The sequence below is a fragment of the Sphaeramia orbicularis genome, unplaced genomic scaffold (assembly GCF_902148855.1).
Source record: "Sphaeramia orbicularis unplaced genomic scaffold, fSphaOr1.1, whole genome shotgun sequence".
NCBI lineage: Eukaryota > Metazoa > Chordata > Actinopteri > Kurtiformes > Apogonidae > Sphaeramia > Sphaeramia orbicularis.
This window is the reverse complement of record NW_021941592.1, coordinates 84975-100285: the sequence shown is the minus strand read 5'-3', so window position 1 is coordinate 100285 and position 15311 is coordinate 84975. Positions and strand designations below refer to the sequence as shown.

General features: G+C 37.1%; 1 protein-coding gene across 3 annotated transcripts in view; it reads left to right on the top strand.

The window, feature by feature from the left end:
* The window catches only part of LOC115416338 (calcipressin-1-like), a 28866-nt gene that overhangs the window by 11511 nt on the left and 2044 nt on the right, over nt 1-15311 (top strand). The window contains exon 1 of one of the 3 annotated variants that reach the window (XM_030130084.1): nt 6241-6928. The exons of the other annotated variants lie outside the window; for them this stretch is intronic. Coding sequence (XP_029985944.1) covers nt 6842-6928 — 87 coding nt within the window. The 5' untranslated portion in view covers nt 6241-6841. Of the gene's footprint in view, nt 1-6240; nt 6929-15311 lie in introns of those variants that run through there. 3 annotated transcript variants of the gene reach the window in all.

Genomic DNA, 15311 nt, shown 5'->3' with positions numbered 1-15311 from the left:
AGCATGGACTGTATGTGGTGGCACCGGCCAGATGACACCACCAACACACAACTGAGACTCACTCTGCTGTTAACATATACATATATACAGTTAACCTCTGCTGTTAACATATACATATATACAGTTAACCTTCTGCTGTTAACATATACATATATACAGTTAACCTTCTGCTGTTAACATATACATATATACAGTTAACCCTCTGCTGTTAACATATACATATATACAGTTAACCTTCTGCTGTTAACATATACATATATACAGTTAACCCTTCTGCTGTTAACATATACATATATACAGTTAATCCTCTGCTGTTAACATATACATATATACAGTTAACCTTCTGCTGTTAACATATACATATATACAGTTAACCCTCTCCTGTTAACATATACATATATACAGTTAATCCTCTGCTGTTAACATATACATATATACAGTTAACCTTCTGCTGTTAACATATACATATATACAGTTAACCCTCTCCTGTTAACATATACATATATACAGTTAACCCTCTGCTGTTAACATATACATATATACAGTTAACCCTCTGCTGTTAACATATACATATATACAGTTAACCCTCTGCTGTTAACATATACATATATACAGTTAACCCTCTGCTGTTAACATATACATATATACAGTTAACCCTCTCCTGTTAACATATACATATATACAGTTAATCCTCTGCTGTTAACATATACATATATACAGTTAACCCTCTGCTGTTAACATATACATATATACAGTTAACCCTCTGCTGTTAACATATACATATATACAGTTAACCCTCTGCTGTTAACATATACATATATACAGTTAACCCTCTGCTGTTAACATATACATATATACAGTTAACCCTCTGCTGTTAACATATACATACATACAGTTAACCTCTGCTGTTAACATATACATATATACAGTTAACCCTCTGCTGTTAACATATACATATATACAGTTAACCTCTCCTGTTAACATATACATATATACAGTTAATCCTCTGCTGTTAACATATACATATATACAGTTAACCTTCTGCTGTTAACATATACATATATACAGTTAACCCTCTGCTGTTAACATATACATATATACAGTTAACCCTCTGCTGTTAACATATACATATATACAGTTAACCTCTGCTGTTAACATATACATATATACAGTTAACCCTCTGCTGTTAACATATACATATATACAGTTAACCTTCTGCTGTTAACATATACATATATACAGTTAACCCTCTGCTGTTAACATATACATATATACAGTTAACCCTCTGCTGTTAACATATACATATATACAGTTAATCCTCTGCTGTTAACATATACATATATACAGTTAACCCTCTGCTGTTAACATATACATATATACAGTTAACCTTCTGCTGTTAACATATACATATATACAGTTAACCCTCTGCTGTTAACATATACATATATACAGTTAACCCTCTGCTGTTAACATATACATATATACAGTTAATCCTCTGCTGTTAACATATACATATATACAGTTAACCCTCTGCTGTTAACATATACATATATACAGTTAACCTCTGCTGTTAACATATACATATATACAGTTAACCCTCTGCTGTTAACATATACATATATACAGTTAACCCTCTGCTGTTAACATATACATATATACAGTTAATCCCTCTGCTGTTAACATATACATATATACAGTTAACCCTCTGCTGTTAACATATACATATATACAGTTAACCCTCTGCTGTTAACATATACATATATACAGTTAACCCTCTGCTGTTAACATATACATATATACAGTTAACCCTCTGCTGTTAACATATACATATATACAGTTAACCTTCTGCTGTTAACATATACATATATACAGTTAACCTTCTGCTGTTAACATATACATATATACAGTTAACCCTCTGCTGTTAACATATACATATATACAGTTAATCCTCTGCTGTTAACATATACATATATACAGTTAATCCTCTGCTGTTAACATATACATATATACAGTTAACCCTCTGCTGTTAACATATACATATATACAGTTAATCCTCTGCTGTTAACATATACATATATACAGTTAACCTCTGCTGTTAACATATACATATATACAGTTAACCCTCTGCTGTTAACATATACATACATACAGTTAACCCTCTGCTGTTAACATATACATATATACAGTTAATCCTCTGCTGTTAACATATACATATATACAGTTAACCCTCTGCTGTTAACATATACATACATACAGTTAACCCTCTGCTGTTAACATATACATACATACAGTTAACCCTCTGCTGTTAACATATACATATATACAGTTAACCCTCTGCTGTTAACATATACATACATACAGTTAACCTTCTGCTGTTAACATATACATATATACAGTTAACCCTCTGCTGTTAACATATACATATATACAGCTAACCTTCTGCTGTTAACATATACATACATACAGTTAACCCTCTGCTGTTAACATATACATACATACAGTTAACCCTCTGCTGTTAACATATACATATATACAGTTAACCTTCTGCTGTTAACATATACATATATACAGTTAACCTTCTGCTGTTAACATATACATATATACAGTTAACCCTCTGCTGTTAACATATACATACATACAGTTAACCTTCTGCTGTTAACATATACATATATACAGTTAACCCTCTGCTGTTAACATATACATACATACAGTTAACCTTCTGCTGTTAACATATACATATATACAGTTAACCTTCTGCTGTTAACATATACATATATACAGTTAACCCTCTGCTGTTAACATATACATATATACAGTTAACCTTCTGCTGTTAACATATACATATATACAGTTAACCTTCTGCTGTTAACATATACATACATACAGTTAACCCTCTGCTGTTAACATATACATATATACAGTTAACCCTCTGCTGTTAACATATACATATATACAGTTAACCCTCTGCTGTTAACATATACATACATACAGTTAACCTTCTGCTGTTAACATATACATATATACAGTTAAGCTTCTGCTGTTAACATATACATACATACAGTTAACCCTCTGCTGTTAACATATACATACATACAGTTAACCCTCTGCTGTTAACATATACATACATACAGTTAACCCTCTGCTGTTAACATATACATGCATACAGTTAACCCTCTGCTGTTAACATATACATATATACAGTTAACCTTCTGCTGTTAACATATACATACATACAGTTAACCTTCTGCTGTTAACATATACATATATACAGTTAACCTTCTGCTGTTAACATATACATACATACAGTTAACCCTCTGCTGTTAACATATACATACATACAGTTAACCCTCTGCTGTTAACATATACATACATACAGTTAACCCTCTGCTGTTAACATATACATGCATACAGTTAACCCTCTGCTGTTAACATATACATATATACAGTTAACCCTCTGCTGTTAACATATACATACATACAGTTAACCCTCTGCTGTTAACATATACATACATACAGTTAACCCTCTGCTGTTAACATATACATACATACAGTTAACCCTCTGCTGTTAACATATACATACATACAGTTAACCCTCTGCTGTTAACATATACATATATACAGTTAACCCTCTGCTGTTAACATATACATACATACAGTTAACCTTCTGCTGTTAACATATACATATATACAGTTAACCCTCTGCTGTTAACATATACATATATACAGTTCTTGTGTAAGATTTTAACTTCAAATCATATTTTACTGCATTCCTAATGCTCTTGTTGTCTACCTCAAGTTCAATATCCATTTTTCTCATGGATTTGGTTGGATCCTTTAGGATTTTGGATTTGAGAGTTTTAATAAAAGCTTTGGTCCGTTTTTTGTTGCTTCCTCCACTTCCAGACTTTCTGGTAATACTTTTGCTCATAGTCATTCTCTTCTTTCCATTATAAACAGTCTTTATGGACACTCCAACTATTTTTGAAATCTCCTTTGGTGTGACGAGTGCATTCAGCAAATCACACACTCTTTGACGTTTGCTTTCCTGATTACTCATATGGGCAAAAGTTTGTGAAAAGGTATGGATAATAGTGTTAGGTATGATTATGACATCAGTATATGTTTGGGTTCAAAACAACTGACGTAGTGTCTGCTGAGAAAAAACAACTAAATGTTCAGTGTACATTTTGCTTCCCCACCCTGTATTTATTTACTTCGTAATAGTAGTTTATGTTCTATTCTCATTCTCTTTTCCATACCATTCTTGAATTCCACTGTATTTTGTTTGTTTTAGTTGAATAAAAAAACCCATAAAGACTAGGGCTGTGTATCAGCAAGAATCTGGTGATACGACACAAATCACAATACTAGGATTACAATATGATATATCATGATATATCATGATATATCATGATACTGTTAGAAAGGTAATTTTTTGTGTGTTTCTTTTTTAAATGATTATTTCCTTGAAGAATTGAATTACAGCAGAAATCTGCACAAATCCTAAACACATTTGTATTTGATCCCAACAGGATCTAATGTTCTATCACCAAATGTTCAAACTGTGTTCAAACTGAAATTGTGTTTTCCAGACATTCCAGTTTCAGATCCTGTTCAAATGTTCAGATTCTATTAGTTCAGAACTAACATCAGAACAGGATTTGAGTTCAATCCAAACAAAGGAACAAGCATTACTGAATAAGAATGTTCAAATAAGAAAAATAATAAATAAAATATAAGCAAAAAAAAAAGTGTTCAGAGAATGCAAACTTCTGCCAAGCCCTCTGAACTGTGTGCATGTGTGGATCCACTCTGTCTGTGTAAATCCAACAGTTTCCAGGTTGTTCCATACACAGAAACAGTTGAATCTGGTCCCAGTCATGTGTCTGTCCAATTAGATTCAATTCACATCAATATTAGTTGAGTTCTAATTTTAAATGTGTGGGAAATGGGATTTTCAGAGTTCAGTGTAAATGTCCACAGAGTCCACATTCCACAGTGGATGTGGACAATTTAGTTCCACATACAAGAGATTGTTCTAAGCTACAGGTGGATCCAACTGGAGGAGAATCGGAGTCGTTTGGAATTTTGGATGAATTTTGGAAAATGTCTCAATGATGACAGATGGAAAACTGTAGATGTTGTGACCTTGCTGTGACCTTGAACTTTGTCCTACTGGGACCAAAATGGACTGGGTTGGTCCCAGGGCCTAGGCCTATCTGTGGGGAAGATCTGGGAAAGATGGGTGGAAGAGTTTTACACTGAAGATGAAAACACACAAACAAAGCAAAGTGATCACAGTACCTCCTGGTGGAGGTAAAAAAATGAACTTCCACAGTATCTGCATTTGAATAAATATCTAAAAATATTGATACTGTTCTTTTTATTATCGATACAGTACTGGGAAATGAAAAATCACGATCTATTGCAAAACTGATATTTTCTAACACCTCTAGTCTGGTGTTTGAAGACTCTCATACACAGGTGCTAATGTTGGAGCATTGGCTGCACAGTCTGCTGCTGTTTTTCCAACACACACACACACACACACACACACACTCCACTTTAAGCTCTCTGCTATTAATACCTCATAAAAGCATGTTATCAAACTGCATACTTTCCATGAGCACCACCTCTTCATCCCTCCATTCTGCATCTTTCCTCCCAGACATGTCTGTCCTCCTTTTCTTTTCTTTTCTTTCCTCTCCTTCGTCTGTCAGCTGTCCTCTGTCTGATCTCCATCCATATTTTTACTGACATGTTTTTTCCACATCTTCCTTCAGAGGTCAGGTGATAATCTCAGCCTTTGGTGTGTGTGTGTGTGTGTGTGTGTGTGTGTGTGTGTGTGTGTGTGTGTGTGTGTGTGTGTGTGTGTGTGTGTGTGTTAAACCAAGGGGTTCATTGTCACATATTTTCCACTCAACAAAGGATTTTTGTCTTAGTTTGAAATGCAACATGAAGCAGATTAATGCGTCAGTTTGCTCAACAGTGATGTCATTATTTTCCAGAGTCTCTCTCTCTCTCTCTCTCTCTCTCTCTCTCTCTCTCTGCACACACTGTCCTTTCTCTTTCTGTCTGATTAGTCAGCATTGGTTAGTTTCTGTCAGAGGAAAAAACGACGCCCCACCCACTTCCAGACACGATTGGCTTCAAGTGAATGAACGAATGAATGAGACCAAGAATATGAGAGGGAGGGGATTGTGGGTAATGCGTCATCGGCTGGCCGGGGCTCATTTAAGCGGCTGCAGAACACAAGGAGAGAGAGAGAGAGAGAGTGAGCTGAGGAGAGGCTGAATGACATTTTCTTCTCTCCACACCCAAATCTGTGGAAAATTCCTCCAGTTTGCAGCTGCTGTGGAGCTAAGGCGCTAATGCTAATGCTAACACTCACCAAGCACAAGCAGAGGAAGAAGAAGCCGTGTGTTAAATATTGGATTTCTGTTGCATCCCATCATTGAAGTACACCGGCTCACCTTCCAATCTGGGTTAGGAGGCTAAAAAAAACACAAACCAGGTGCCCTGAACGCAGCGTGGACTGATTTCCTCTGAAGACAAAAGAAGACCCACGTGAAAGGACCCCCCCACCCCACCCCACCCCCTCCAGGTGGACAAGTCCAACCTGTGTTTCCTGTTTGGGGAGCGTCTGCTCGTTACTTCCTGCTCGTCTGTCACCCTGGGGAAGGCAAAGCTACTCCAACCCCCCCGTTTCCCCCCCTCCTCTTCATCTTCACCGCCGTCGTCATCATCGTCATCCTCCTCCGGCCCTTTTAAGCCGGCGTCCCGCTGCACCCTGACCTCCGGCTTCAGGTGGAGGCGCTTCCTGCTCCCCGGCTCGTCCGTCATGCACATCAAGACCACCAAGTGTAACCGCTTCTGCCTGGTCGCCACGGTGACCAGCCAGGAAGTGTTCAACCGTCCTGAGGCGCAGGTAAGATCCGCCCCCTCAGCCCCAACAGCCTCCAGCTGCGTTTAGAGCAGGGGGGTCAAACATAAGGTCTGTGGGCCAGAAACTGGACCACCAGAGGGTTTAGTCCGGTAAAAATGACACTGAAGGTATTAACAGTTAAGTCAAACGGGTTTTAGTTCAGGTTCCACATACACACCAATGTGATCTCAACTACACTGTAAAAAAAAAACAAAAAAAAAAAAAAACAGTTTTATTCCGGCACCAGGAGCACCAAAAAAAATACTGTAAAATAACGGAAAATAACCATCTCATAAAAATACGGTCATTTTCCATAGCTAAAATACAGTTTTTTGCCCTAACTTTACCTGAGATTTTGCATATTTTTTTGACTTTTTAATGTTTAATACAGAATATTTACATGTATTAAAACAATCCAATTCCCTATAAATATATATATATATATATATATATATAAAAATAATTTTCAGTGAGACTCAGTTGTCCAATCCACTGATAAAAACTGTATTTGGACAGTTTATCAGTGCTTATACATGTTATACATTCACAAAAATGCATTTATTTAACATTTTTGTTGTGAAACCTCCTGTAATTACACAAGATATTTGTCAATGAACAAACAAGTCTGGTTCAACTGACAGAACTAATACGTCTGTTACCGTTAACTGTCAGTAATTTTATCTGGTTTTATTATATATATATATATATATATATATATATATATATTTTTTTTTTTTTTTTTTTTTTTACAGTATTAAACTTTAAATTAACAGTTTAATCTCATAAATAGAAAATAAATATTTGTGAAATTACGGTACATTTGCAAATGTATTTTAACTGTATTTTTCTGTGAAAAAAAAAAGTCTTTTAAAAAATTGAAATTTTTTGGTTATTCACAGTTTTTTCCTGTTATTTTACATTTGACATGTAAAATCAGTCTGTTTTTGTCATTTCATTGATATTTTCCTGTATCTTAAAAATACAGGAAAAATCTGTAAAATACACTGTAAAAATTGTGTTGAATTACAGATTTTTTTACAGTGTAGGAATGTAACGATATGAAAATTTCGTATCACGGTTATTGTGACCAAAATTATCACAGTTCTCATTATTATTGCGGTATTATTAAAATTGTGCTCAAAATGTTCAAAAAGTGCTGATACACAGACTGAAATAATTTAACCAAGTTGTATTTAAAATAAAATAAAATAAAATGTTCCTTCTGTGTCAGAAACATTCCAATATTAACCCTTAGTGGTCTGAGTCTTTTTTTGTCTGTTTTTCAGTCCTTTTGATTTGGCCTTTATATACTATAGAAACAAATGTTTACTATACCCATGTTTGGATCTGTTTTTTCAGCACAACTTCATCTGTATCATCTGTCTATTATTTTTTCACTTTAACCTACTATAAAAACACAAAAGGACAGAAAACACACAAAAAATGTAAAATCCAATTTGAAAAATGTTTATAATTTATTGCATAAATAACACACAGATGCTTAACGAACCTTTTCACAGACTTTAAAAGTGAATATTGGTTCCAAATATTAGGTATAGAAAATTAAAATTGTCATAAATTCAAACTATACTCAAATATTTGACATTAAAGCAGATCTTTCCATAGGGTTTTTTCCCCTAAAAGTGCAGTAATCAAACACAGTTATCATTAGAATTAGAATTTAAACACTAATACTAACCGTCTGTGATTTTACTGCCGTTTATCGTTATACCGGTGATCGTTACATCGCAGTCGAGAATAATCGCAATAGGCAATGAATGTGATCATTCGTGTGTGGACGTGTTCAGGCAGATCCAGTTGGTCATTGATCATTTTTCTACAGATTTTTTTTTTTTTTTATCCTGTCTGTAAAAGTATTGCAGCAGAATCCAAAGTGTTATGAAACAAAACCTCCGCCTGTGATGATGTGCAGTAATCTGGTGTCCAATCAGAGGTCAGGGTTGGTTTCCATGTGTTTGTGGGTGACAGTGAGCAGATGGAGGAGCTCCTAAGGCCGGTCTGAGTACACCCCCCCCCCCCCCCCCCCCCCCCCTTTGACTTCCTGGTGGCTGAGTCACAGATCCACAGTGCTGCTGCAGTGCAGTCCAGTGGAAGCTCCACACTGAGCCTTCACTGCTGGATGATGCCAGAACTCACCAACCGCTATTTTTAACCCAACAGTCAATCTGTGCGCTGCCGTGTTAATCCTGTTCAGAATGTGTGGGTTCTGTGTGTGGATGTGAATGTGCATGCATCTTATTTAGAACAGCAGGATGTGCAAAGAATGAAATTACAAGCATTAGAGTAAAAAGGTTTGTCTGGGAACCGTCACCTCGTCCACAATCCAAGACACTTAAGGACCAAGGTTATTATTGTTAACGAAAACTAACAAGATGACCAAAACTAGAACTGAAAAAACATTTTCATGAACTGAAGGAAATAAAAACTATAATTAATAGAAAAAAAACATAACTAACTGAAACTGTATTGTGTGCTTAAAAAACTAACTAAAACGGATAAAAATTACAGATAAAATTCCCTTCATTTTTGTCTTTGTCATTGTTGGATTGGTACGAAATCGATTTATTTCACTCGAGCAATCTTAGCTGGTGACACCATACGACACTTCATGGTCCGACACTTCTCGTTAGTTGTCATTTAGAGTCGTCTTCTCATCCTAACAACATGGAAACTAAAGTTGGGTGAAAACAGCAGAGTCCTGTACGGGAATGTATTTGAATATGACGATGAGAAAGATAAAAGATATGACAAAACTAAAACTAAGCATTTAGAAAAAACAAAAACTAATAAAAACTATCGAACCTGCTCTAAAAATGAATTAGAACGAATTGAATTAGAGAAAAAAATAGTCAAAAGTAAATAAAACTAAATTATAATGAAAAATCCAAAACTTTTCGAACCTTGGTAAGGACCAATAATATCTGCGTGTCTTGGAGTCGGGGTCATTTGAGGTGACGGTCATGTGATTTTATTTCCTGTGGGTGTCTGTAGTGCAGATGAGCTTACCCCTTTAACCCCTGACCTGTCCAAATGTAGGACTGAGTTTAAATATTCAGACAAATTCAACCGTTTGCTCAATCAGAATAATTTGAACGTGTTGCTGGAACAGACCAGTGTCAGCTGTTCGTCTTTCACACAGGGGAAGCTCATTGTCGGCTTACATCCAAACAAACATAAACATAAACTCGTCCCTCATTCGTTCCTTTTCAGAAGTAGGCGTCTTTTCCAGGGGCTGGTCCAGCAGAGCTGGTCTGCTCAGACGGCCTTGGCCCAGTGGGTTGTGGGTGTAGGACTGGAGCCTTTGAAACTCCAGACGCTCCTTTTACACCTGCACATATAGCTCCAACTGTTGCCACTAGTGATTTAACTACGTACAAAACGATATGAACCCTTTCGTGCGTAGTGGTCACTACAGTGGACAGCTGTTCAAGGCTGTTCTCTTTTACAATATACTGTATTCATGGATTTTGTTTTAGTTCCATATCTGCCAACACAGTGGATGTTTATACATGGTCCCATACACTGACATTCAGACCATGAGTGTAACTTTGCGGCTCTAGATAAACTGTGTCTATTGTAACATATTTGGGTGTAAAAAAAAAAAAAAAATTGCTAATTGTTATTACACTGTAATTAAGATAAAAGTTTTTGGGGGGGTTTTTTGGGCATAGTATCTCCATGCAGGTATGTTAAAATGTGAGAAAATACCAGATTAGCAGCATTAAAACAGCATTAAAAATGATTTTATTACATGGTTTTCTCACAGCATATCAGTAAATACATGATTCTTTGTTTCTAAAATTAAACCCATGGTGTCCAGCTGAGAGGACATTTTTGTAACTCCATGAAAAATAGGTTCATAAAAAATCCATAGCATTTTTTTCGTGCCTAGAGAGGAATAAAAACACTCAGGAAAAAAACAGTCTTGATGAAGGTTCTCATAATTCATGCATGAAAGGGTTCGTCTCCAACTAGAAATGATTAAATTATGGAAGTGAAACAAGAAAATGTTGAAATTATATTAAATGTAAACCAGTTCGTCCAGTGGTTGTGTTTTCTTTCAGGTCAGTAAATGAACAGTTCATTTGGTTTCTGTGATTTCACAGCAGAATGTGTGACGTATTAAACTGAACTGTGTCAGTGAAGGAGCAGATCTGAAAACAGCTGTCAATCAAACCACATTCACCCTTTGGACCCGTCCTCCGATCGGCACGCAGAAGCTCAGCGTCCGGCCCGGCTGAGCTCCGCCCACAGCTCCGTTCACCCCCAGAGATGCTGAGTGTTCGGGGGCGGGACGACAGGTGTCATGTGTCCAGTGCTGGTCCAGTCTGTAGTGGTTTTTCCAGCAGTTCCACTCAGTCCCATTGAAGTGCATGGACGCTGAGCGTCTACGGACAAATGCACTGAGCAGAGATGGAATGAACAAACAGACACGGGAATGGAGGAGAAGTGAACAACATCCAGTCCACTGATCTGGGATCAAACTGATTCTGAACCAACTGGTCTGAGAGATGAACGTGTTCCAACACATTTGGAGTCAATGAAATGAAAACAACTGAACAGATTTGAGCATTTAATGGGAGTCATTTTAGGAGAAGAGGAGCTTCCACTGCAGTCTGACACAAACACCTGTGGAATAGACCTTGTTCTTTCCATAGACATCTGAGCATGCTCAGTACGCCCCACACCACTTGTGGGGGTGTGGGGTGTGTGTGTGTGTGGGTTGGGTTGGGTTGGGTTGGGGGGGGGGGGGGGGGGGGGCAGTGAGTGAGACCGACTCACTATAAAAATAGACGAATTGGGCTTTTTTTTTTTTTTTTTTTTTTAACACAGTTTTCCTTGTGTTTTTTTGTTTTGTTTTGTTTTTCCTGTTGTTTCCAGTGTTGTGGTGATTTTCCTTTATGTTTTTTACAGTTTCTTCTGAGTTTTAACTGTGGAACTGTGTATGGAGTTAAACAGGTGTCAAAAAGCAACTGAACTGATTTAGAAAAAAAAGACAAAACTAAGGCTGTATTCACACCTACCACGTTTGGTCCGTTTAAAATTGGCCAGAGTTCGTTTCCCCAGAAAGTCCAGACTTTTTTTTAGGTGTGAATACAAACATGTGAACTCTGATTCGAACCAAACAAGCGGACCCAGACCACCTCTTCTAGGTGGTCTGGGTCCGCTTCCAAACAGACTGGGCCGGTTCACTTCTGGTGTGAACAGAACCGACCTCGAACCGAACCAAACCAAGGGATCTTGAGCCTTTTTGTGCCTGATGAGCCACCGTAGCCTCTGGAAGTAGCCGAGGTTTACGTGTTCAGAGCGAACAGCAGACATGAGCTGTGGACAGACGTGGACCAATGAGGACACTGAATGTGTCACTGACGTCTGGTCAGATGATCATATTATGAAACTGGCTCCGACTGAGCTTTTCTTGACTGTTAACATTATTTGTGTAAATCTGTGTCTGTAAAAATACAATTTATATTCTGAAAATGCTAACTGTATGTAGGAGCACCACGTCTATGTTCATCAACACCGGCCGTCCTCTGGTTCACCCCGCCCCCGACTTTTCTGTCCAATGCCAGCGCAGTTCGTTACATGCGTGCTTCTGTTCACACATTTTGGTCCACTAGCAAAAAGTGGAATGAGAATGCGATCTGACCCAAATGAAAAAAATAAAGTCTGCATTTGATCCGAATCAAATAAGTGGACCAAAGGACTTTTCAGGTGTGAATACAGCCTAAGGCTACTGGGACCAAATTACAATACTTGTTAATTTTTTTTTAACCTTCATTTTAGTGTATTGTTTTAGCATATGTTTTCATGTTATTTGTTTTGTGAACATTTTATTAATTTTTGTTCTTTTATTTGCATATTTAGTTTATTTTTTGCATTTTTAAAAAAATTTTTCTTTAATTTTTTTCTGTTTAAGTCTTATTTTGTTCACGTCACTTACTATTTTGTTGGTTTATTATTAATATTTGTTCATTTGATTGATCACTTTGGCTGTTTTTGTTCGTTTTGTTGCTTATTTTATTCTTTTTGTACATCATGGAACTGTTTTATGGAGTTAAACAGGTGTCAAAAAGCATCTGAACTGATTTAGAAAAGACCAAACTAAAACTATGGGGACCAAATTCAAATCCTTGTTACTTTTTTCTTTTAAACTTCATTTTAGTATATTTTTGGTGTATTTTTTCATGTTATTTATTACTTTGTAAATATTTTACTCATTTTTGTTCATTTATTTGCATATTTTGGTTATTTTTCTGCATTTTGGGTTTTTTTTTTTGTTTTTTCTTCAATTTTGTTCAGTTGGTGTCTTATTTTGTTCATGTTACTTATTTTTCTGTTGGTTTATTATTATTATTCATTTCAAATCCTTGTTGTTCAGTGTGTTTCAGTTCACAGTTGATGTTCAACATCCTAAATCTCTTATTAATGTTCATTGTGAGTGCCTTATTTAGTCCAAACTTGTCAAACTTCAGTTCTTCTCTTTGTCTTTTTATGTTTTGACCCTAAAACACAGTAAAACAAAACCACTGAAAAAAGGAACATAGGCACAAACTGACAGCAGCTTTAATGAACCTGAAACAGATGCAGATTCACAACCTTTACCTGGAATCAGGGGTTAAAGGGTTTAAAATAAGCCCCCTTTAAGGGTTAAAGGGTTAACCCTTTAACCCTTTAAGGGTCATATATTAACCCTTTAACCCTTTAAGGTTCACCTTAACCCTTTAAGAGACAAAAACACACTGGACTTCATGACCTTGGCTGTAATTTCCAAGATGACACACACACAAACTGACAGATGTGCTTTAATGTGGACACACCTGAGACAGGTCTGAAATGGATGAACTTCAGTGTGTGTGTGTGTGTGTGTGTGTGTGTGTGTGTGTGTGTGTGTGTGTGTGTGTGTGTGAATAAACACACACTCTGCCCGGTTGTTGAAGCTCCGCTCAGTGTTGTGAGTGAGTGGGTCAGTGTATACACAACATGATGAGCTGTTGTGGGTCTGAGCACAGAGCAGGGTTTCCCACATAATGAGCATGTCTGTGAACGCAGCACACAGATGCCTCCCACACACAGTTAACTGCTGTTTTCTCTGGGTTTGAACTGCTGTGACGCACACAGCTTTAGAGAAAACCTGACGAGTGTCATCAGTAGGTTGGGTAAAAAAATCACTTTAATCGACCTTAGATCGATTTTGTTTTAATTTTGTGTAATTGATTAATAGTAGATGAGATCGATTTTTCAGAGCAGGACCAGGGGTATGCAGAAGCGTGACCGGGTCTGTCCTCTGAACTCCTGGTCTTGCTCGTGACAGCTCTGGCGTGGAAAAGACACAGAGGAAGTGTGTGGAAAACCCCTGAGCTGGAGCTCCTCCTGTCCTCAAACTGGAACCACAGTGTGAAGGAACTGTCCACCTGGAGGTTCTCTGAGGAGAGTCGTGGAAGCCGGTCGTTCTTGGAATAATAACTTGGATCCAGACTATCACCTATGGCTGAGTATGGAGTTAGCACAACCCCACCCCCGCTCCAGTCACAGAGCACACACCCTCCATGAGTAGAAGCCTCCAGCCATAAAACAGAATAAAGATGATGAAGAAGTCGAGCCGCTGTAGAAACATGGACATGTTTGTGTCCCGTTCATTATTTCAGAGCAGATTCAGCTCCTTCTGCTCAAATGTCAGATTTATTTCCTTTCTAATATCAATATTGATCGCAGTATTGACGTGTTCATGACTGCGGTGTCAAATAATCAGGTTACAACTCAAAATTGTACTTTGTTATCACTAAATTAATCTGAATCAATCAATTAATACTGAATCAAATTGATATTGGATCAAATCGAATTGTGATTAATTGATTCAGAACCTTATGAATTGAAATTGAATCAATTCTGGAAATTGGCCATGATACCCAGGACTAATCATCAAAGAACCATTTAATGAAGATAAAGAAAAGTTCTCAGCACTCTGCATCTACATTAACCCTTTAAAGTTCACATATTAAAGGTTTAATTATCTTCTGTATCAGTAACTGTTCTTTTTCTAATGGAGGCCGTCTCTTGTCCTCTGGTGTAAGGCGTTCACACTCACACCCCCCCTCTTCAGGCTGTCATTAGCCCAGACCGAGGACAGATGTAGCGTCTGCCAACAGAGGCTATTTTTAGACCTTTTATTCATGTTGGCTTTCTATGGCTCATATTTTTAGAAAAAGAACACCAACTTTCTTCTGGCCAAATGTTTGTGTAATATTGTGTCTAATGCACTTATTGCACACATTTCCATGATTGTTGGTGGGAGTAGGGGGTGGGGTTGGGGGGTAGCGTAGCAGCGGTCGGACATTGTGGCTTTCCTCTTCCTCTAACTCCA